This window comes from Malurus melanocephalus, unplaced genomic scaffold, assembly GCF_030028575.1.
Source record: "Malurus melanocephalus ecotype Western Australia unplaced genomic scaffold, MMel_1.1 scaffold_34, whole genome shotgun sequence".
Lineage (NCBI taxonomy): Eukaryota > Metazoa > Chordata > Aves > Passeriformes > Maluridae > Malurus > Malurus melanocephalus.
The window spans coordinates 528,610-548,047 of record NW_026623266.1 but is presented as its reverse complement, the minus strand read 5'-3'; the positions used below and the strand labels follow the sequence as shown (position 1 = coordinate 548,047).

Genomic DNA, 19,438 nt, shown 5'->3' with positions numbered 1-19,438 from the left:
GATTGCTTCCTCTAGCCATATAGAGAAAAAGGGCTTATTAATTTCCATGTTCAGCTGTTGGATAAGTAATGGATGAAGCTACAGCTTTGGCTCGTATGGTGTCCTTCTGGGTGACAATAAAGCAGACCATTTAAAAATTCTGTGTTTGATTTATCCCGTCCTTGTGGAAATGCTTCAAAGGAACTTGCTTTCTAAATGGATTTCCCAGTTACATAATGATCTCCAGCRCACTGCTGAAAAGTTTCTTGGAACATCCTTTGTCTTGGGCTTGCATGAAAAACTGTGATGTGTGTGCTTTGGGATTCTACTTGACATGTGCCCTTTCACTCTATGTAATTTTTTTAAATCCCAAAGACTAATTGCCTTTTTTTTTTTTTTTTGGTCTGTGCCAAGTGTGAGGAAAATTCCCCATGGATCTTGGCCACTTCTTTTTCAATTCTAAAGTTTTCTCTTGACTAAATGTAATGCAGTAAGTTTAATAATTGTCATTATAGCATGCCTTTGTACTCCTTTTTTCCTTTAGATTGTAAATGTGTGGGTCAGAGAACAGTTTCATCATTCTCTTCTTGTTCTAGAGTGCTGTACCAGAGTTAAAAAGGGAGGTGGAGAAGATCCCTTTCATTATGTTTGCCAYTGCTGTTTTCATTACGTCAGCTTAAGAGAAGGAGGAGATGCAGCAGACACTGTAGCAGAGTTTTAATTGTCTCATCGGTATTTCCAGATACACAGTAAATCAAAAGATAGGCAAGGACAGTGGCATCATTTGCTAAACTACTGGGCTGAGTGGAAAAAAACTTTCTGTGGAGAGACCGATATCTTTTTTTCTATTTCTTYGTGGAATAGTGAGAATTTCCTAGGGAGTGGCAGCTTTTTTGGCCTCTTTCCTCTACCTCTCTGATTCTTGTTTTAAACTCTTCAGGTAAATTTAGATAATGATTATGTTTGATCTTCACTTTGATAAGAAACAATTATATGAGAGCTATTGCTGGAGCCTGATGTGACATCCTGGAACAGCAGATGAGAGTTAGCCTCCTGTGTGGAATATGTTCTTTGACAAAATATCTTYCATTTCACCTGAGTAGTCTGAAAACCCTATGTTTCCTTCTTTGGAGACATTCAGCCTTTTTGAATATAAAAGGAAATGTGCAAATTAGTCATGTGAAACTRCAGAACAGTGTTTTCATCCTTTATTTTCAGTTAATTATCTATGTAGCACATTTTGTCTTCTTGATAGTTTTCAGATGTCCAGATTTTTCTCAAGATATCTGTTGTTGGGAAGACAACAACATACAGCAGCAAAATATTGCATTGCCATGAAAAGCACCTTTAAAAGAATAAATGGTATTTAATTAAATTTTTATAACATGAGGAGCTGTAGCTCTTCATTTTTATTGCTTTCTTGTCTCTTTCTTTCCTGTAATCCTAAGCATGGGCACACATTTTAAGGCAGAATTTTAAGTCTTCTGAGAAAGGCATAACAGATTCTAATCATGRTGGAGAGACAATTCTGGCTGCAGCTTTAGAGACTCAAGTTGTATGGTAAATAAAATATCACACTGCAACCTATTTAAAAACATTCTACAATGACAGTATTATTCTTTTGTTTGCACTAGTTTAAAAAAAAAAAAAAGTAAGTAGTTACATTAAAGCATCTCTGAACATCTGAAGGGAACAGCTGTCTTAGTAGTCAAACACCGAAGTGATTAACTGTAATAGTCATTCATCTGGCTGTTTCCAGTGCTATACYCTAGTCCTTTCTGCAGGTCTGTCATCCTCGTTTTGCTTTCAGTGTTCCAAATTCTAGATAAAATTTTGGTTATCCTTAATGAAAACTAAATAATACGTTTGGCAAAAAGAAATTTTAATGTAGTATTTTAGCTTTAACTTGCCATTTGTTATTTTAGAACATTTGCCCAATGGCTTTGAAAAACTGCTTTTCCTTCATCAGTTAGGGTTGGTTTTTGTTTTTTTTTGTTTGCTTGTTTGTTTGTTTGTTTGTTTTGTTTCTTTAAATATGATATTAGCATTCCTAGAGTTGGCAGCTATTTTTTGGAGTTTGGATGGAAGACCCTTCACTGTTTGTTGTGGAACATAGTCTGTGCAGATGACCATACTTTCYAATTGTGCTGTTGTAAGAAATGAGACCAGGAAATCCAGGCTCTCGGACTCTAGTGCCCAAATGTTCTGGTGCTGCCTGCATGGCATCAGTGATGTGTACAAAGCTCATCTTTTACATGCTGTGAAGGTTCTACTATTGCAGATACAGAAAGATCAAGCTTCTTGCAAAAACAGGGTCTTGCTGTGCCAAAGACTTGTGCTCCCTGACATCCCTGATGGCTCYTCTTCAATTCTGCCTTTTCTGAGTGGGCAGTAAAGTCATTGATTTATGAGAGTATCGCTTGTTCTTCTTACCTTGAAGAGACTCATTTAGGACTTTTTCATTCAGAAATTCTGCTACTTGGTCCAATAGCAAGGTGATRCATTTTTCTCAACATCAAGCATTTGGTCTGCTTGGGAGATGAAAAAATATACTGTGACCTTTTCCAGGGCAGATTTTGGCTGTCGTTATACAAGAAAGGCAAGGAGATGCTTATATATGTAGTGGCTAATTTGGGAGAGAAACACAACTCTGAAAGCTTGGACAAGCAAATTATATCTGTGGAGGGAGTCATCATAAAACCGTAATCATTAGATAGGATATCCAAAATATTCCRAGAACACAAAGCTCTGGATTCATTACCTGGGATGTTGGCTTCCGAATTTTGAGTAGTAATTTATATGAACAAATAACAAACCTGCTCTTGGATTCTGTAGAAAAAAAATTTGTCCTATCATTATTCATTGATATGAAGAAACAGTTGCAAAGCAACATCTTTGAGCTTCATGACATGTAAAAAAGGGTATAATGACACAAAAACTCTTTSGGATATGAGAAAAGATATGTTGCATAAGCTAAAAGCACAATAGCCTCAAGACATGCTTGACATATTTATTTTAGAAAATGATATTTGCAAATAAGGGCATGATAGACTTTTCTTTCTCAAGACTGTGTTTTGTTTTTTGTTTATTTTGTTTCTTACGCAAAACAACTTGTAGGTTGTCTTATGAAATTAATAGAAAGGCATATTACGCACTCTGACAGAACTGAAATAAGGCAACATAAAATTAGAGCGAATAATTTAGTAAAATTGTTCATTGCAGGCACATTTACATTTTATATATTGTAACTGAAAAATAAACTCAGTGTAAATAGCAGACCAGGGGTAAATATTATCCAAAGTCATATGTGTATCACTTCTAAATTCCAATTATTACCAAATGTCATAGCCAAAATTTYTGAAATTATTTATTCAAGTTATTGAAAATTATAGTTTTAAATATAATTAAAGCAAGTCAGACCTCCTCTATAATGCCAGATTGTAGTTTAATAGATGTACTTGGCAGTTACAGAGAGACTGTAGATTCTGATTGTAGGTGCTTTCAAGGCAAGATTTGAAAAGTGCCTGCTTTTTTCCTGGCATCAGTTTTCACAGAAGGATCATCTCTGATAAGGTTGCTATGATGATTAAAATCAGAAACAAAGGGACAGGATCTCAGCCTCACAGAAAGCAGCAAGATCTGGTAGCACTTAGAGAAGTTAGGTACTCACACACTGACGAGTCCTGATGGCCTTGATGACAGACCMCCAGAACTTGTCTGATGAAATCTGAGTGCTGACAATAGTTGCGTTTGGACACCCATGTGAGAAAGYRTTTCCCAGTGAAAAGCTGGGAAGATTAAGCAGAAAACACATCTTGGTGARCATGAGGAGCCAAAGTTTTATAAAGCCATCAATTTGCTTTTAAAACCTCAGAAAAATAGTGGAAAAAGTGGGAAATCTCTTTATAAGCGCCTAGAAAAATGTTGAAGAGTAATGATTACCAGAGGAGGCCATACTTTTCTTCTGCACATTTTTCTCAGGTGACTCCMTGTGCTTGGAGGGTTCAACATTGAAAGTGGTCTGAAAAAGCAAGAATGTAATTTCAGCAACACAACTGCAAGGTTCTTTCAGAAATAACCACATAATCTGCTAAATAGTGCTAACCTGAAACTGTTGGGAAAAGAATCCTGGGGCAGAGTAGCTAGAACTTCGTTAGCTGTAACAWCTTGTCTCTTGCACATCCTACTGTGATGAAATATTCAAATGCTATATTTGGTTTTATAAATTGAGGCATGGTTTATAAGACACAGGAGAATTCCTTTCATCCTTTGCAGGTAAAGCTTTGAGCTTTTCACTTCAAGAAGGGTGTACGGCAGTTGGAGGGACTCCAGAGGAAAGCTGCAAAAATGATCAGAGATTTAGAAAGCCTGTCCTAMAATGAATAAATGAGTGATCTGAAGCCATTTATCTGAAACACCAAAGACTAAGTGGGCGGTGGGGCCAGTTTATGGGCAATCTTGATAACAATCTTGCCTTGCAGCGCATCTTTGAAGAGTGAGTTTGCTCTCTGTGCTCCTTAGGGAGGGTGTGAAACAAAGTTTAATAGACAAATAATAAACAAGATTTGTACTGGATTTAGCAGAAGCGAGGGCTGTGATGTGATGTTATAGATTACCAGGGAGGACATCAGGTCTGCAGCATGGGGAATATCTGGATGTGCCAGACAGCCATTTGTTAGACATAAAGCAACCACAGTTGCTTCTACCTCAGGTTGAAAAGACTAATCATCCATTGAGTTTCTTCCAGTCCCAAGACTCAGTAACCATAACAAATTTTTTTTTCATCTCACTCTACTATGAAGACAAAGAGTAAGAACAGTGCTATTTAAATCCTCCACCTGCAGAAATGAAGAGGGTGTCTTCCAGGAAAAAAAGGAAACCACCCAAAACACTTCCTTTGCCTGTCCTCAACAGTAATTTAATACTTTTCATTTCTATTTTTTTTTTTTATTATTATTTTTTTAATTTTTTTTTTTATTAGGAGGGATAAAACAGTTTAGAAAAGAAACTTCTGTGAATGGGAAAATAATCTGTTGTCTTAATCTGCATTTTTCTGTCTTCAGTCTGTCTTTTTCTGTTTCTCAAGCCCAGATCATGCTCCTTAGGAATAATTTGATCTGATAGGTGGCTGGTTGTTCACCAAAGGGTATTATAACAGCATGTTTCAGTATTTGAAGGCTAATAAAAACTTCTTTGCTTTGGACTGCACAAAATCTTTTAATGCTAAGTCTTAACTTTTTATAAATCATTTTTTTCCAGCTCCAATCAGAACTAAGTTTCTTTACACCTAAAATCAGTCTTGTAGGCTTGGGTTCTACATTTGTGAGTCTCACTGGCATGAATTTTTTCATCCAAAGAGCTCCCTAAATTTTCCAAGTGGGGCCCAGAAATGGTCTGTGACTAAATCRAGATGTTAGTACATTCATTCTTTCCCCCAGGGTTTCATTTTTTATTGGAAATGCTGCGTGTATAGTTCCCAGAAACTGACCTACAGCTGGCTCTGGCAGTGCAGGAAAGTTCAGGGTTTATTATTAGTTGAAATAGCTGATGGAAAGGCCATGTTAATGCCCCTCATAGCTAGAACCCCTCAAGGGATTAACAGCAGGGTCTTGTGTTGGACTATATCTCATTAAGAGGGAAAGTCTTACTCACAGAAAATCTGTAATTCAGGCTTGAACAACCATGTTTTGAAAGTGTTACACTGAGTTTCAATTCTGCTAAGCACAAGCTCTTAGAAAAGCTTTAATGGGCAGGGAACACTGAAAAAATCTGTAATTCTGTTTCAAATGTGAGTTCACATTCTCTTTCTAGTTAGGTAAGCTARAATACAATTCCCTTAGCAAATGTTTAGCATAATTTCTGCGAAGTAAAAGAATCATAGGGTGATTAAAGGATATTTTGGGTTGGAATGGAGCTTTAAAGGTCATCTAGTGCCAGCCCTCCTGCAGTGAGCAAGGACATCTTCAACTAGACCAGGTTTCTCAAAYCCTCATCCAGCCTGGGGTGAATGTTTCCAGGGATCAGGCATCCACCCTCTCTGGGCAACCCATGGCAGTATTCACCACCTGCATTATAAAAAAAAATTCTTCCTTATATTAAATCACAATCTACCMTCTTTAAGTTTAAAACCATTACCCCCTCTACTGTCACTAGAGGTCCTGTCCTCACCTTTCTAGAAAAAGGCTCAAGTGTCTGCCTTTACAAATTTTACTCTATGAGAGTATAGGGTGTTTCTCACTGGCAAATAAAACATTTTTGCCTCTTTTTTTTTTGCTAGAGTGCTGCAAGACAGCATCATTGGTAAACTGAGCTAAGAGACCGAACTACAGTTTCAGAGAGACAAAAAGGATCAAAGCAAGGTTCAATGACTCATGAATCCATTTTCAGAGTGCCTTTGCCTTATTTGTCTTCTGTTCAGTAAGCATCATCAATTTTCTTTCTCAGTATCATTTGTATACCTGTTCAACTTTTAATATCACTGCTCTGTAAATTGCCTTACATAAAAAAGCAAAATTACRTGCACACTTGTGCCTTGATTTCTCTCTGTTTTCTTAAGAAGGAARTAACTGAATGGAGGACTGATTATTGATGGATTGCAAACAGATAAGARGGTGCAAAATGAACTTTGATTTCATTTTGTATTTTTAAGCTTCAGCATAATTGACAGAGAGCTTTTCAAAAAAGTGTTCCTATTCAGCTTTGCAATGGGGAGAAGTTAAATGTTAAATGTCCTTTATCAGATGGAGGACAAATAAAAGAAACAGATGAGTCTGTCCCTGACATGTATGGTTGTTAAACATATCCCAAACTGACAGACTGCTCCTTCTGTCTCCATTTTATTGGTGACAGATTATTAAATATTTGTCTCAAAGAGCCTTTCAACTAAGCAGAGACCCAGCTATACTCGGCTAAAGATATATCATCTAATATATAAAGCAAATAGCATTTCTTCCTGAATTKGAATAATTTTCTCCTGTGTCAAGTCAGTAAATTTCAAAAATTATTCTATATAAGAAAAAAATGTCAGGAAAAGCACAGATTTACATAGTACAAAGACATAAAAAATTTAACATCTCATCAAAAAGTAATAACTACTTTAAGGCACACTTGGTGTGCACATCTACAGGAACAAATGCTTTTCATTTGCATTATTAGGAGATGAAATATCTTGTGCTGCTGTCAGTAATTACAGTAATTTGTGCAGAAAATGACATCGGTACTATTTGTTAATGACTGGCAAACTGTGATTGACTGTCAGCATAAATTTGGTTCCTACACCTGAAACAGCTGGTGTACGTTGTGCGTGGAAAGTGAACCGTGTTTCAGGATTTGAACCCAGGTTAATAAATAATGTAAAAACAATAGCAGGCTCTTTRGATCTTCTCATTGCAGTCATTCCAGGTTTCTGTAACTGCCTGCCTGTCTCTTGGCATTGTAGAGGAGCCATGCCCTGTTACTTTTTTCCTTTGCCCAAACATTATGTGTCTGAATTTCTGTTGCATCAGGAAATAAATTAGGTGAAGTGAACTTTAGAGCATGAACAGTGAGTGGAAAGGAAAAAGAAAAAAGGCTCTAATTGTCTGTGGAAGAGGGGAGACAGTCAGGGGAAGGGGTCTTCTCTTGGATTTACACTGATGACATCTGCCATGCTGATCCCATTTCCAGATATTTCTCCTCAAAATAAAACCTCAGAGAGCTGGTTGGTTATCAGTTAYATATTAATGGAAAATGGCATTTTTAACAGGAGATGCAGTTAAAATAAATGTAACTGTAAGGGCATATTTATGGTAAGGAGGCTAATTGCCTTAAAAATTTGAAAAAAAATGGACAGTGAAGATAATTTGGTTTCTCCCTGCTTTCAACCTGCATGCATAACTATTCTTTAGATTAGACATTCTCACAATGCACGCAAAGGTGGTTAAACGCAACATTCTCAAACCTTGTGCTTCTCTTGAAAGGGTGAGTTAAAGACTTAATATTTGATGTTCTGACCGGGAAAAGAGATTCATARCACCGGTGTATCTTCCAGAGCAAAAATTACAGAAATATTGAGTAAGCATTATTGCTACTACACTTTTTTCTTCCATTCTTGATCTGGCTTAGCTTTCAAGCGCATTAGAAGCCTATGGTTGTTAAGTCCTCTTTCTCTCTCTTGGGCTTAGCAGAGCAGTTTTATTTTTCCCTTTCCCTCCCAGTAGGACGCGTGCTGTAAAGGCATGTTTTTATTGATTTTTTTCAGATGCATTACTGGCCTAAACAGCTGTTTCTGTCCCACTCACTTCAGCTACTTTCTCCTGTCCCTGCATCTTTCCTTCTTCCCACATCCTTTAAACGGAGTTTGCAGGGCAGCAGTAATGACCTTGCACTGCTCTCCATAGGAGTCACAGATCTGTAATGAGGGGCCACGTACAAAAGTGTGCAGCCAGCAAAGRGAATGTATGAACCCAACATCATCCTCATCTGCCAGCTCTTCCTGCTGCCATCTCTGTGAATGATGGTCAATAGGCACCTGGTCTGCTGTTCAGCTTAATCTGGSTTGGTTTCCATGCCATTTTCAATTTGCCATTTGGCTAGAAAATTGGCATGGCTAGTATGGYACAGGCAGTGGGGAAGTGTGACCAAAGGCAGGGAACTCATCAGAGTTGTCTCTTTTGGCATTAGTGAGTTTTTAGGTCAGCAYGTGACAACCTTAAAAATGCACTGTACAATCTCCCACCTGGCTTTTTGCTGTTAATTAGGACAACGGGCTGCTTAGAATCATGGAATGGTTTGGACCAGAAGGGACCTTAAAGATCATTGCATTCCATCCTGCTTGCTGTGGGCAGTCAYACCTTCCAGCAAACCTGGTTGCTGAAAGCCCCATCCAACCTGGCTTTGAACATTTTCCGATGTCTTTATCAAGTGTAGTCATGTATAGTCCAGCTAAKTTTTGCCCAAGTGAATGAAAGAGCAGGGGTGAGGGTGGGATTAAAAGCGAAACAAAATCCAAAACAAAACCAGAAACCTCTTACCAAGAAAAATTTTGGTAATGTAGGAAAAAAAAAAAGAATGAGAAAAAAAATGGTGTAGTCTTTAGCAGTCCATTTGTATTACATTTGGCCATACAGTCCATTTATGCTATGTTTACCATTGTTCCCTGTGAGATATGAATGATCCTGTCACCAGGCAGCCAGCCAGATCATGTCTACTCTAATCAAAAATTCTGATATTTAGTGCCTCTGGATGTGAGGATTATTTGTCCTTGTGGGGGCACCAAAAAGATACAAATCTTCCTGCATGAAAAGCAAGTGACCATTCATTCAGTTCAGTTGTAGGCGTATGAGGATGTGAGAAGAGAAAGGCATTTAAAAACATAAGATACAAGCAGTTAATCCTGTTCCTATGTGGCAGATCTTGAAGTTTTCTGTTTCTCAACACTAATCTTCACTTTTTTAAAAACCTTATTTGRCTGGTTTTAACGTRAAATGTTTAGACTTTGTTTCAAWTTTTTTTTTCCAAAAGAAACAAACTGCTTGCTGTAATTCTTGGAGCGTGAGCGTAACTCAAAAACTAAATAGTGTTCTTTTTCTTGCACTCACACTAGTAAAATTGTTACAGTGTGATTTAGTGTGATTTTCAGTGAACTTGAATACTCATTAATGCTTTAAAAGTCAGATTATTGTGAATAATTAGGAAAATTCCCTGATCTTTTCAAGTCAAATTGTAAAGTACTCTCAAAAATTACTGTTGTGCAATTAGGCCACTGCTCATTGTCTGTGCTGTCTGGGAATTTTATTCCTAATTAATTTGAATAAATGTAAAAATATAGAATAAACACAACTTCTAATGAGGCTCTAAGTGTATTYTCCTAACTTGCTGTTTCTTTTCTTTTCTACTATATCTAAAGAGAATGTATCTTTAGGGATAAATATATACAGGCAAAAAAAAAAACCATAACGGGAAAAACATTAAACTGCAAAACAATAGAAAAGAAGGGATTGTTTTCATTTGCTTGTTAGAGAACTTTTTTACAAATTCCTACAAATAGCAGTGTAATATAAAAAGATGTGTTTTCAAAGCTTTATTAAAGATTACAGAAAGATTAGCTTTACAATTATGATAATGTAAGCCAATGCTTATCTACTGTACCAACTGCATGATTGTTTTTAAACATGCACTCACTGCCTTGCAGCTTTATTAACGTTTGCATCATAATCTTAATTTCCCATCATTTCCTTTCTGGCTGGAAATGTAAACAAAAAAATTTTTTTTTAAAGCCAAGCAGTGTAACTCTGTCTCCTGAGAACAGACTCTTTTTTTCCATGTTGTAACTCAATAAATTTGGCTTCACTGTTTGATTTTGATGSCCCAAAAAATTGAAAAGTAGGTGGAATAGCATTGGAGTTTTTAATATTTGCCTCTGAGGCTACAGCTGAATAACTCAACAGAAAATCCCTGTTATATCCAGAAAATGTTTTTCCATATTCTGGACTCTTCTTTGTTTCTGACTTTTGTGGGTCTCAGGTGATATTGATAAACCCTTTGTGTGTGAAAACCTAATGCTTTATGTTCCCCTGCCCCCAGCAGAAGAGCAAGCTCRGAGAATGCAGTGGTGGGCAAGGGTTTTCCAGGGCCTCTCAGCAGGAAGCTGTTTTGGAACAGATACAAGGAACTATAGTTGGCAGCATTGTAGCCAAATTTTAAAATTACACATGCTGAAAACCTGCTTAGATATTCCCAATCAAAGGGATGGAAATCAGCCTGCCATCACTGCATCACCAGATAGCAGCTACAACCACAGACTCCTGAATTTTACCTGGCTGTCATTTTTCCAAGCCTTCAGTCTTTTAGAGAACTCTTTGAGATAGTATGAATGTACATATTCAGCAGTGTATTGTAATTTTAATCTCAGTGAGATCAATATCTCTGTTTTCATCAAGCATCAAGGACACACCTCTGCACATTCTTSCACTGGGTTGTGCAGCAAGTTTGTGTTATTATAATGCTTTAAATATCAATGTTGTTTTTTTTTTTTTTTCTTTTTATTAAATCAAGAATAGTTAAAAGTAGAACTAAATACAGTATTGAATTTATTTTGAAAATTTGAGTTTACAGGACTAAAAACTCATGCAGATAAAAGCAAATAAAAAATGAAAAAAATTGCTGGTTACTTTTTTTTTAAACCTTGAYGAAAATCTGTCTCCATACAGAAAATTATCAGTGATCAAGGCAAGCATTCTCCTTGCCTGCTGTGTAATCGTAGCTGCCAAGCAGCATCCAGCCATAGCATCTCTGGTGAGCACTCTGGCCATACTTGATGTGAGTGCTGTGAGTGCTGCTCAGTTTGATCCTCRGTAGAGTCTGTACTGTGATCTGGCATCTCTCTTGGTTCAGCAGCCTGGAGAGGGGATGCACTGGCAGCCGGAATGTAGGGATTCCTAAAAATAATAACTGTAAAAATTACTGTGGGCAAGAACAAAGGAAATGTGTAAACCAGTTAGATAAATACCTGAAGGGACAAATATATAATTCCATACAGTGTAAGGAGAACAATAATTTTCTCCTTGTGTAAGGTGGTTTTGGAGTATATTCTTCTTGCCTATTGGCAGTGTACATCATTTTTATTCTATCTGACATCAACTGGGAAATAACCCAAAACACTAGATATTTCTGGGGGAAAAAAAGTCAAAACAATAAGAAAGATTCTTGAAATATTTAACCCAAGGCTATTAGAGAGAAACACTAGATAACAATATGCTCTGTTAGATGTAGGGACTTGGGCCTCCTTCCTGGTCTAGGCTATTATCCAAGTGTTGTTACAAAAAGAGCCCTCTGAAGTGATCTGGGAGCAGAGTCTGAAACAAGAATTAGAAATGGCAATGCAAGTAGACAGCTTTTAAATATGTTATGAATATCAGTAAAAGTTTTATGAATCATACTGTACTTTAGATTGGCTTTTTCATCTGCAGAACAAAATGTAGTCAAATTTTATTCATGTAAGTACTTCTGGCATAAACTGTCACATGCATCAGGAATTTGAGTTGTAAGAACTCACTCAAATAAATTGATATTTGACTCTACCACTGCAACATGAAGGAGATGAGATAAAATGACTTAATATACTTGGAATTACTAGTTTGTCAAGAACGGATTCATCGTAAAAAAAGACAGAGCTCTGTAGAGGAAGATCAATCCCTCTTTGTAACCCATTGCATAAATATTGTCAAACAAATTTTAATTTTTTTTTAACGTATTTTATTTTTATATGCACCAAATAAAAGAGGAATATGCTGTCAATAATGAACAGTAATCATAAGTCACAGCTATAACAAGTATATTGAATGTCCACAGTTGTGAGTTATTATTGTAAATAGGTAGTCTTAAGTGTCCTGTAGTAAAGCKGAAATTGGCAACAAGAGACTGGAGYGAAGGGCAGGGGGAGACATTCTCTGCTATTCCTTTGTTTATAATTAACATTTTATAGTTTGTTTGCTCATATAAACTGGACAGAACGGTGGTACCTGTCAAAACAAGTCAATAATTTTATCAGTCAAAGCATTTTATATTACCCATGTTCCCTTCCTTCYAGCAAGTGGAATTTGATTAATTAGAAACCTGGATTTGGCTTCATTGTTCCAGATCTGACAAWTTAAATGATAAAACCAAGCTACATCTTTTATTAATTGAGTGTTGTAGAAGTGACTAGGTCCTTGGAAAGGCTGGAGATGCCCCAGTTTGGGTTCCTCTGTGCCATGTCCCGTTGCTCACAGGAGCATGGATGATGTGTCATTTGCAGAAGAGCAGCCAGGCTTGCAGCATCAGGGAAGGGCCTTAGTGGGACTACTTGTTGCATGGGTCTTTTCTGGTTTGCTACCTGAAACCGTTTCTTAAAATCTGAATTCGTAGGGTGTTCTGGAGCAAATCAGTTCATTTCACACCTGTAGAAAATAAATGTGATTAAAAAAAAAAAGCAATGAGAGACTGTGTAGAGAGAAACAGGGACACTTATTAATGAAATATTTGAGTAAGTTAACCATTTACGGTCTTCCTTTCATACATTTCATTGACTCTCCATTTAATCCACGTCCCCCAGGGTGCGTGTGCGGAGGTGGTCTGGCTCACTTCTGTGTGACACAAAGGACATCAAACCCTTACCACATCTCTTGGYATTTTCTTGATTAGCAGCCATGGACTGACTGATTTTTTTGTGAAATTATTTATGCTCCGTAGGCGTCTACTGTTGTTGTGGATGGTCCTTTATATTGAATAATCCTTTATTCAGTCTTAGACAAGGGGGCTGCTCATTTGCTGATTTTCTTCATTTAATAAGCACAGTTTTTATTGATATGATCTGCTTCTCTGGCTTAAAGGCCAGAGRATGGCAGACGTCAAATGTTGTAATCTTGCTGCCAGCATCCCACTGTCATGGTGCAAGGTCTTCTGCTGACAAGACACCTGTGCTGTGGTCTCACAGAGTCCAGGCATTCTGTCCAGGCTTGACAGAAATGATTCATTTTGATWTTTATTGCTTGGAATATTCTGTACTGTCAATACACATGATTTCTCTTACTTTTGGTCTTTCTTCTAGTGCTTGCATTGATACTCCCATTCCCATTTCATTTGTTAATATGATATTTCTGTTACTAGTCCTCTGCTATTGTTGTTCCACCAAGTTAGTCTATGCTCACAGGTCAGTTATGAGGAAAGGTATACTTGGTAGGGCTAGAAATTAGGAATTGTATATTTTATGTCAGTAAGGGACATTCTTTTGGTTAACTACCTGAAAATCAAACACTTCTTAACTGTATTTTAAGGTTATGACTTAAGTGATTGCTTTCTTGGGTTTCTCCATACTGGGAGCTGTGAAACTCATGTTGGATTTGYTTGCTGCTTGCTGTTTGCTATTTCTGTTTGCTGATTTAAAATAAGCTTGGTTCTACTTGGATAGTAGCAAAATGCAACATCCATTTTGGGGTTATGACTGAGTTTGTAGAACTTTGCTTCTCATTTGAAAGCTGACATTACACAGCTGCAGTTAGTCTTTTGTTCTCTCTCTCTGGTTACTGCAAAGTGTTATGCCTGCAGTTTCATTCACCCACAGTGTCTTAAAMGGAGATYTTATTCTTMTTATTATTACTATTAATTATTATTATTTGTCCATCTTTGCTGGACTAATTATATGGGGAGCCTTCAAGCTTACTTTTACTAGAAAAGTAGTTAGAACRTATGTTTTTAATAAAATTGTGGTGCATTTAAAACATGTATCTGGTAAAGCAAATAATGCAAGGTAGATGTAAATAGTAAAATATTTTAATGTGTTTTTGCTAAAAATCCCAGGGAAAGATATGACTAAATATCTTTGACTTATTAATAATAGCATCTTTTTCTGAAGTTTCCGGTTTTGATGGAGTAACTTTTGTTCCTGTCACTTTTCCTCTTTCTGATACCAGAAGTGTCTGCTGTTTCATGGAATTATTACACATTATTATTCACAGGATCAGAGATCAGCATTTGTGGAGCTCATGGATTTTACAAACACATATCCAGTGGAAATRGAAGGAAATGAGGTTTGACTCAACTTTGTTAGTTTACACATTTAGTCAGTCTTACATGGGTCTATCCTCTTCAGTGATTTTGAGTGAAGCTGAGTTTGACTTGGATGTGCACCAGTATTAAATCCACTTCTCTTTCTTTTTCCCTCTTGAAGTAGTCAGAATCATAAAAATAGCTTGGGTTGGAAGGAATCTTTAAGGTCCAGCCCTGTTGCTYACTAGACCAGGTTGCTCAAGGTTCCATTCAGCCTGGCCTTGCACACTCCCAGGAATAGGGAATCCACAACTTTTCAGAGAAACCTGTGTCAGTSCCTCACTGCCATCATCATAAAACATTTCTTCCTCAATTCCATTCTGAATTTATCCTCCATCTATTTCCTGTTGTGAGGAGTTTGAGCACTCTGTCCAACCTCAGCTGTTTCTGTGAAGCAGATTGCACATCAGCAAAAGAGGAAGTGATAACTCCTGATCTTCTGTGTTCTGATGGAAATGTTTTCCTAATCAGAGGAGTCAATAAGAAAAAGGTTCTGCAATTAAATATGCTGTTTTATATCAGGTTTTTTTAAAATTCAGAGGAAAAATGGAAAAGACCATTTGCTCCATTTTTCCCACTTCTTTGAATAATTCTCTCCTTTTAAAACAGATTAAGAGTCTGATATGAGACTAACCTGATGTAGTGAGTGACCAGGGATGCACATCAGGATTGAGCAAACCTTTCTGAAGTCTTAAAACAGGAGCCTTCAGTCTAGATGAACTGTGATTGTGAGCTTTCATAGCACTGATCTTCCCACTCACCTCTTCCCACATCCAGACCCCAACCTTTCAGAACCAAAAGTGTGATTCACCTCATCTCTTTCAGATGTCTCACTGAGATGAGATGAATCATACTTTAAAAGCTCTTAATGAATTTTCATTTATTGTATGGTAGCATGAATGATTAGCATAGTTGTCKGATGTCATTTGACCATATAAATCCTATCCAAAAGTTTTTGTGTAGCACACATCCCTTGTGCCTTAGCAATTAGCAGAAGTCATTTAAATAAAAGGTCCATTGTTCCATTCCCCATTCTTTCCAAGAAGAAATCTTTTAAAGAAGGCAGGTATGAGTAAGCAGTGAAATTAAATCGTTATTGATCAATATGGRAAGTTTTTCTCTTTTTCAATTTTCTCTCCTACCCACTCTTCCTTTTCTCCCCACAATGTTACCCCATCCTGTTCAGCTGTTTTAAACCTTTCCATGATCACTGCTGGTTTTTTGGATGCCCAAAGGCGGGCCCTGCTTACAAATAAAGTGTAGCCCCACACATTGTATCACATCTAAATTTTATGCAGACAAGTAAAGAAAGTTACTCCTTCCATTATTGTCAGCTTCACTTTTGTCATGGGAGTAGCGTGTGATAGTGCTGTTTTGTTGTATGGTTTCACACGTCTGTTGTGCTACAACCTTRCAAACAGAACAGCAAGCCAGGCACCCCACTCAGCACTGCAGAAAATGCAAGTGATTGTCATGGCTACCACTTGCTTGTATTGCAGCAGGACCAGGCTGAGTTAGGAACCCCTTTGTACAAAATACAGACCACTTGTGCGTCCAGAAATGGCCTTGCCCTTTAGAAATGTGCAGTGTCACCAATGGGGAGAGAAGGGGATCAGAGCACATCACAACCTTATCTTCCCAAGGTCATGCCCTGGGTGAGCAATGGGGCTCAAGTCCATTGGCTGAGGTCTAGCCCACTCATTTGATTCCACCRTTGTTCTGGAATACCCTCAGATCTTTACTGGTAGAAACCTTTACAGATGAGGTTTGGATCAAATTGATATAATTATGCCACCAAGAAATATTATTCAATCATTGTTCCTTGTCCACAAATAGTGTTTTAAAGAAAATTTGCATTCTTGATGTTCTATTAGAATTTCTTTCCTTTGTTAGGATTCCCAGGAAAAAAATCTTCCATGCTGTAAAAATCATAATCTTTTTATCCTTGTAGTGACAGTAGCACATTAATCGTAACAGTGATTGATAGCTTTGGCTGCAAATTCAATAAAGTTTTATTTTAATTACCCCATACTTCTGAATTAACTTCATGTGTATTGTTAATCGTCAATTAATTAAGTAGAGTTTCAATTTGAGATATAAATTCAAAGGTTTCTTTTTGTAATTTACTGGTTTGGCACTATCCATTAAGTAGTCCATTATGAGACCTGACCTTACATTTTTTTAAAGCTAAAATAATGATCAAGTAAAAATAATGTGGGAGAAAAAAATTAACAATATTTAATCCACTCAAAACTCCCGTTATCTCTGTACTCATACAGCTTCTAAAAAAAAAGTTGTGTGCATTAAGTATACTCTCTCTTAATTTTTATTGCCCAAGCAGTCTCCCCGTTGAGTTTGTGATGAAATGCCAAATTTTAGGCAATTTACTTTTTACTGCTGCATTTTACTGCTCAGGCTACAGCTATTGCCAACATGTTTCTTTTAGGAATGAGTGAACAGCACAGATCTCATAGATAAAACCAATGATTACTCTCTAAATAGGTATAACTGGTTTTCTGTACAGCTAAAAGAGAAATCCCTAGTTGGAGCAATAATCTAAGCAGATTATTGTCAGTAACAGCTTCTTTGTTCTGGTGGAAGCTCCCATTAGCTCTATAATCTCTGAAAAATTAGCTGTATGAAGTTAATTTTTATGGAAATCAAGCACAGTCATTTCTGTCTTTTCTCTGATTGAGGGATAAAAATGTTCTTAAGAATTAAAGCAATGATTTGTCTATTTATGCAATGTGTTAGAGGATAAGAAAAACAGGAAAAGGGGCAAACTGTCTTGTTTTCTGCCCTCAATCTTTACTTATTTTGCCTTCCTTTTCTGAGTCATATCAACATGTATTTTTGATATTGTTCCAAATTGTGGGTCTTTGAGTCTAGGAATTTCACAGATTACTGTATAGGAGTTATATATGTACAAAGGACTATTGCTTTCTTACTTTATGTATCCATAGCCAAAGATTGGGCTAGTCCTAGAAAAAAAATCACTTTAAATCAAACATCTGCCCCTTTTCACTTTTACTTTCACTAAACCTTGACTGTGGTGCTACKTAAACTTGCAAAACTTGTGCTGGACCTCTCCAGGTATGTTTCAAATTGTGTGGGCAACCTGGGCACCTTTCATTTTGTTCTGGTAGATGGTGATGTATTTTATACCAATATTTAACAAAACKAACTCCAAGTTTCAGAGTTTTATTGCTAGTCAAGTCAAGCTGAGCCATAACTTGATGTAGGCTGCTCTGGACCCCAGTGAGGAGGGCATACAGAATCATCACTGGTTTAGTCATTTTTGCCTCTACCTTCCTATAATTGTCATGGCAAAGAATTTCCCTACTTTAGTTCTGTCCCTGAYGCTTCAGGGAAAGTCAAAGAATGTGTTATCTGTGTTTCTGTAAAAAATTCTCAAAAGGTTTCAGTATATATGYTTCTCTTCCAGTTCTCTTTAATGTTATATGTTGTATTCCTAATGTTTTGTTTACWATATCTTTTCCAGGTCTGGGATTCAGTATTGCAGGAGGGGTAGGAAACCAACACATCCCCGGGGACAACAGCATTTATGTCACCAAGATTATTGATGGGGGAGCTGCACAAAAAGATGGGAGATTGCAGGTTGGAGATAGACTTCTTATGGTAAGTATAACGAATTTTAATCCTATTTATTTAGCTGAAAAATCATAAAAAKACTTTCATTCCCCATACATCTTCCTGGAGGTAACCAATACTGCCATAATAAGTTATATTTCCATAATCTTAATTTTTCCTATTATTTTTCTGTATTTCTGAGTCTGAAATTAAAAAAGCATTCCTCGGAAAGGTAACATTTTATGAAGGCAATGAACTATATTGCTTTAATAAACTTTTACAGAGAAGAGAATAAATGTATTATACACGTAATCAACAAGTCAAAATTCACCATAAAACTTAAAAGATTTGAGACAAGCTGTTTGTTAAGGTAGCACTAATTCTACTGTTTGTTGTAAGCAATTTGAAAGATGTCCAAAAACAATAACTGACTCTCATGTAGGCACTGTCACTGGACTACATACAGTCACATAGTAGATCTATAATTTTAATAAATTAATTCTTTCAGATTTTTATAGGATTAGTCTACATACTGCTACTACCTACATTTCAGTACATGTAAGAACGCTTTATGTATATATTCCATATAGATGTTAAAAAGAACCCWGAACATTTTCCAAATTTTTCCTTGAGGAAGTGTATTCTTTTGATGGAACTCAATTCAGGAAATTCTTCCTGCTACTTGCTGTGCTGGTTCATTGTTTCTTGTAGATAATGCTTTCCCACTCACAGAGTTCATTTAATTCAACATTGAGGGGGAAATCCTGACCCCGGTGAATTAGCAAAGGTAATCCATGTCAAGCTGTATTCATGTCAATGCATTTGCATAGATTTCAGCAGGTAGAGAAATATATTTTGAAAAAGTGCAATGAAAAAACTTGCACTGCAGTAATCCTGTTTTGTSATGGGATATTTAAGCAATAAAGAATCACCACAACCTTTTTTGCTGCCTGCAAGGCTGTGCCTAATTGAGGTTTTCTTTATTTGGCTAAGGACACTGCATTCCAGTCACATTTGAAGATGACTGTTCATTTTATGCAGAGTGTTGAACAGTACTGGAAAGACACTTGGTTGTTGGGCTGGTGACTGTCTTTTTGTATTAACCCAAGTGGATAGATAAAACAGCTTAAGGATCAACCGGTGTTAGCAAAATCAAAGCACAATGAAAATAGAACTCAACTTTTCTTTGACATTTTTTCTTTGCAGAATCTCAGCATAATAAAATTCAAGTCACAGTTGGATAATGAAGTTTTGGCTTATTTTGCTGTAGAAGTGTATATTTTTGTTTGCCAAATTTGCACTT

General features: G+C 36.8%; 1 protein-coding gene across 3 annotated transcripts in view; it reads left to right on the top strand.

The window, feature by feature from the left end:
* The window catches only part of DLG2 (discs large MAGUK scaffold protein 2), a 307,910-nt gene that overhangs the window by 18,617 nt on the left and 269,855 nt on the right, over window positions 1–19,438 (top strand). For all 3 annotated transcript variants that reach the window (XM_057364043.1, XM_057364044.1, XM_057364042.1), the window contains exon 3: window positions 18,047–18,183. In XM_057364043.1, coding sequence (XP_057220026.1) covers window positions 18,047–18,183 — 137 coding nt within the window. The remainder of the gene's footprint in view (window positions 1–18,046; window positions 18,184–19,438) is intronic.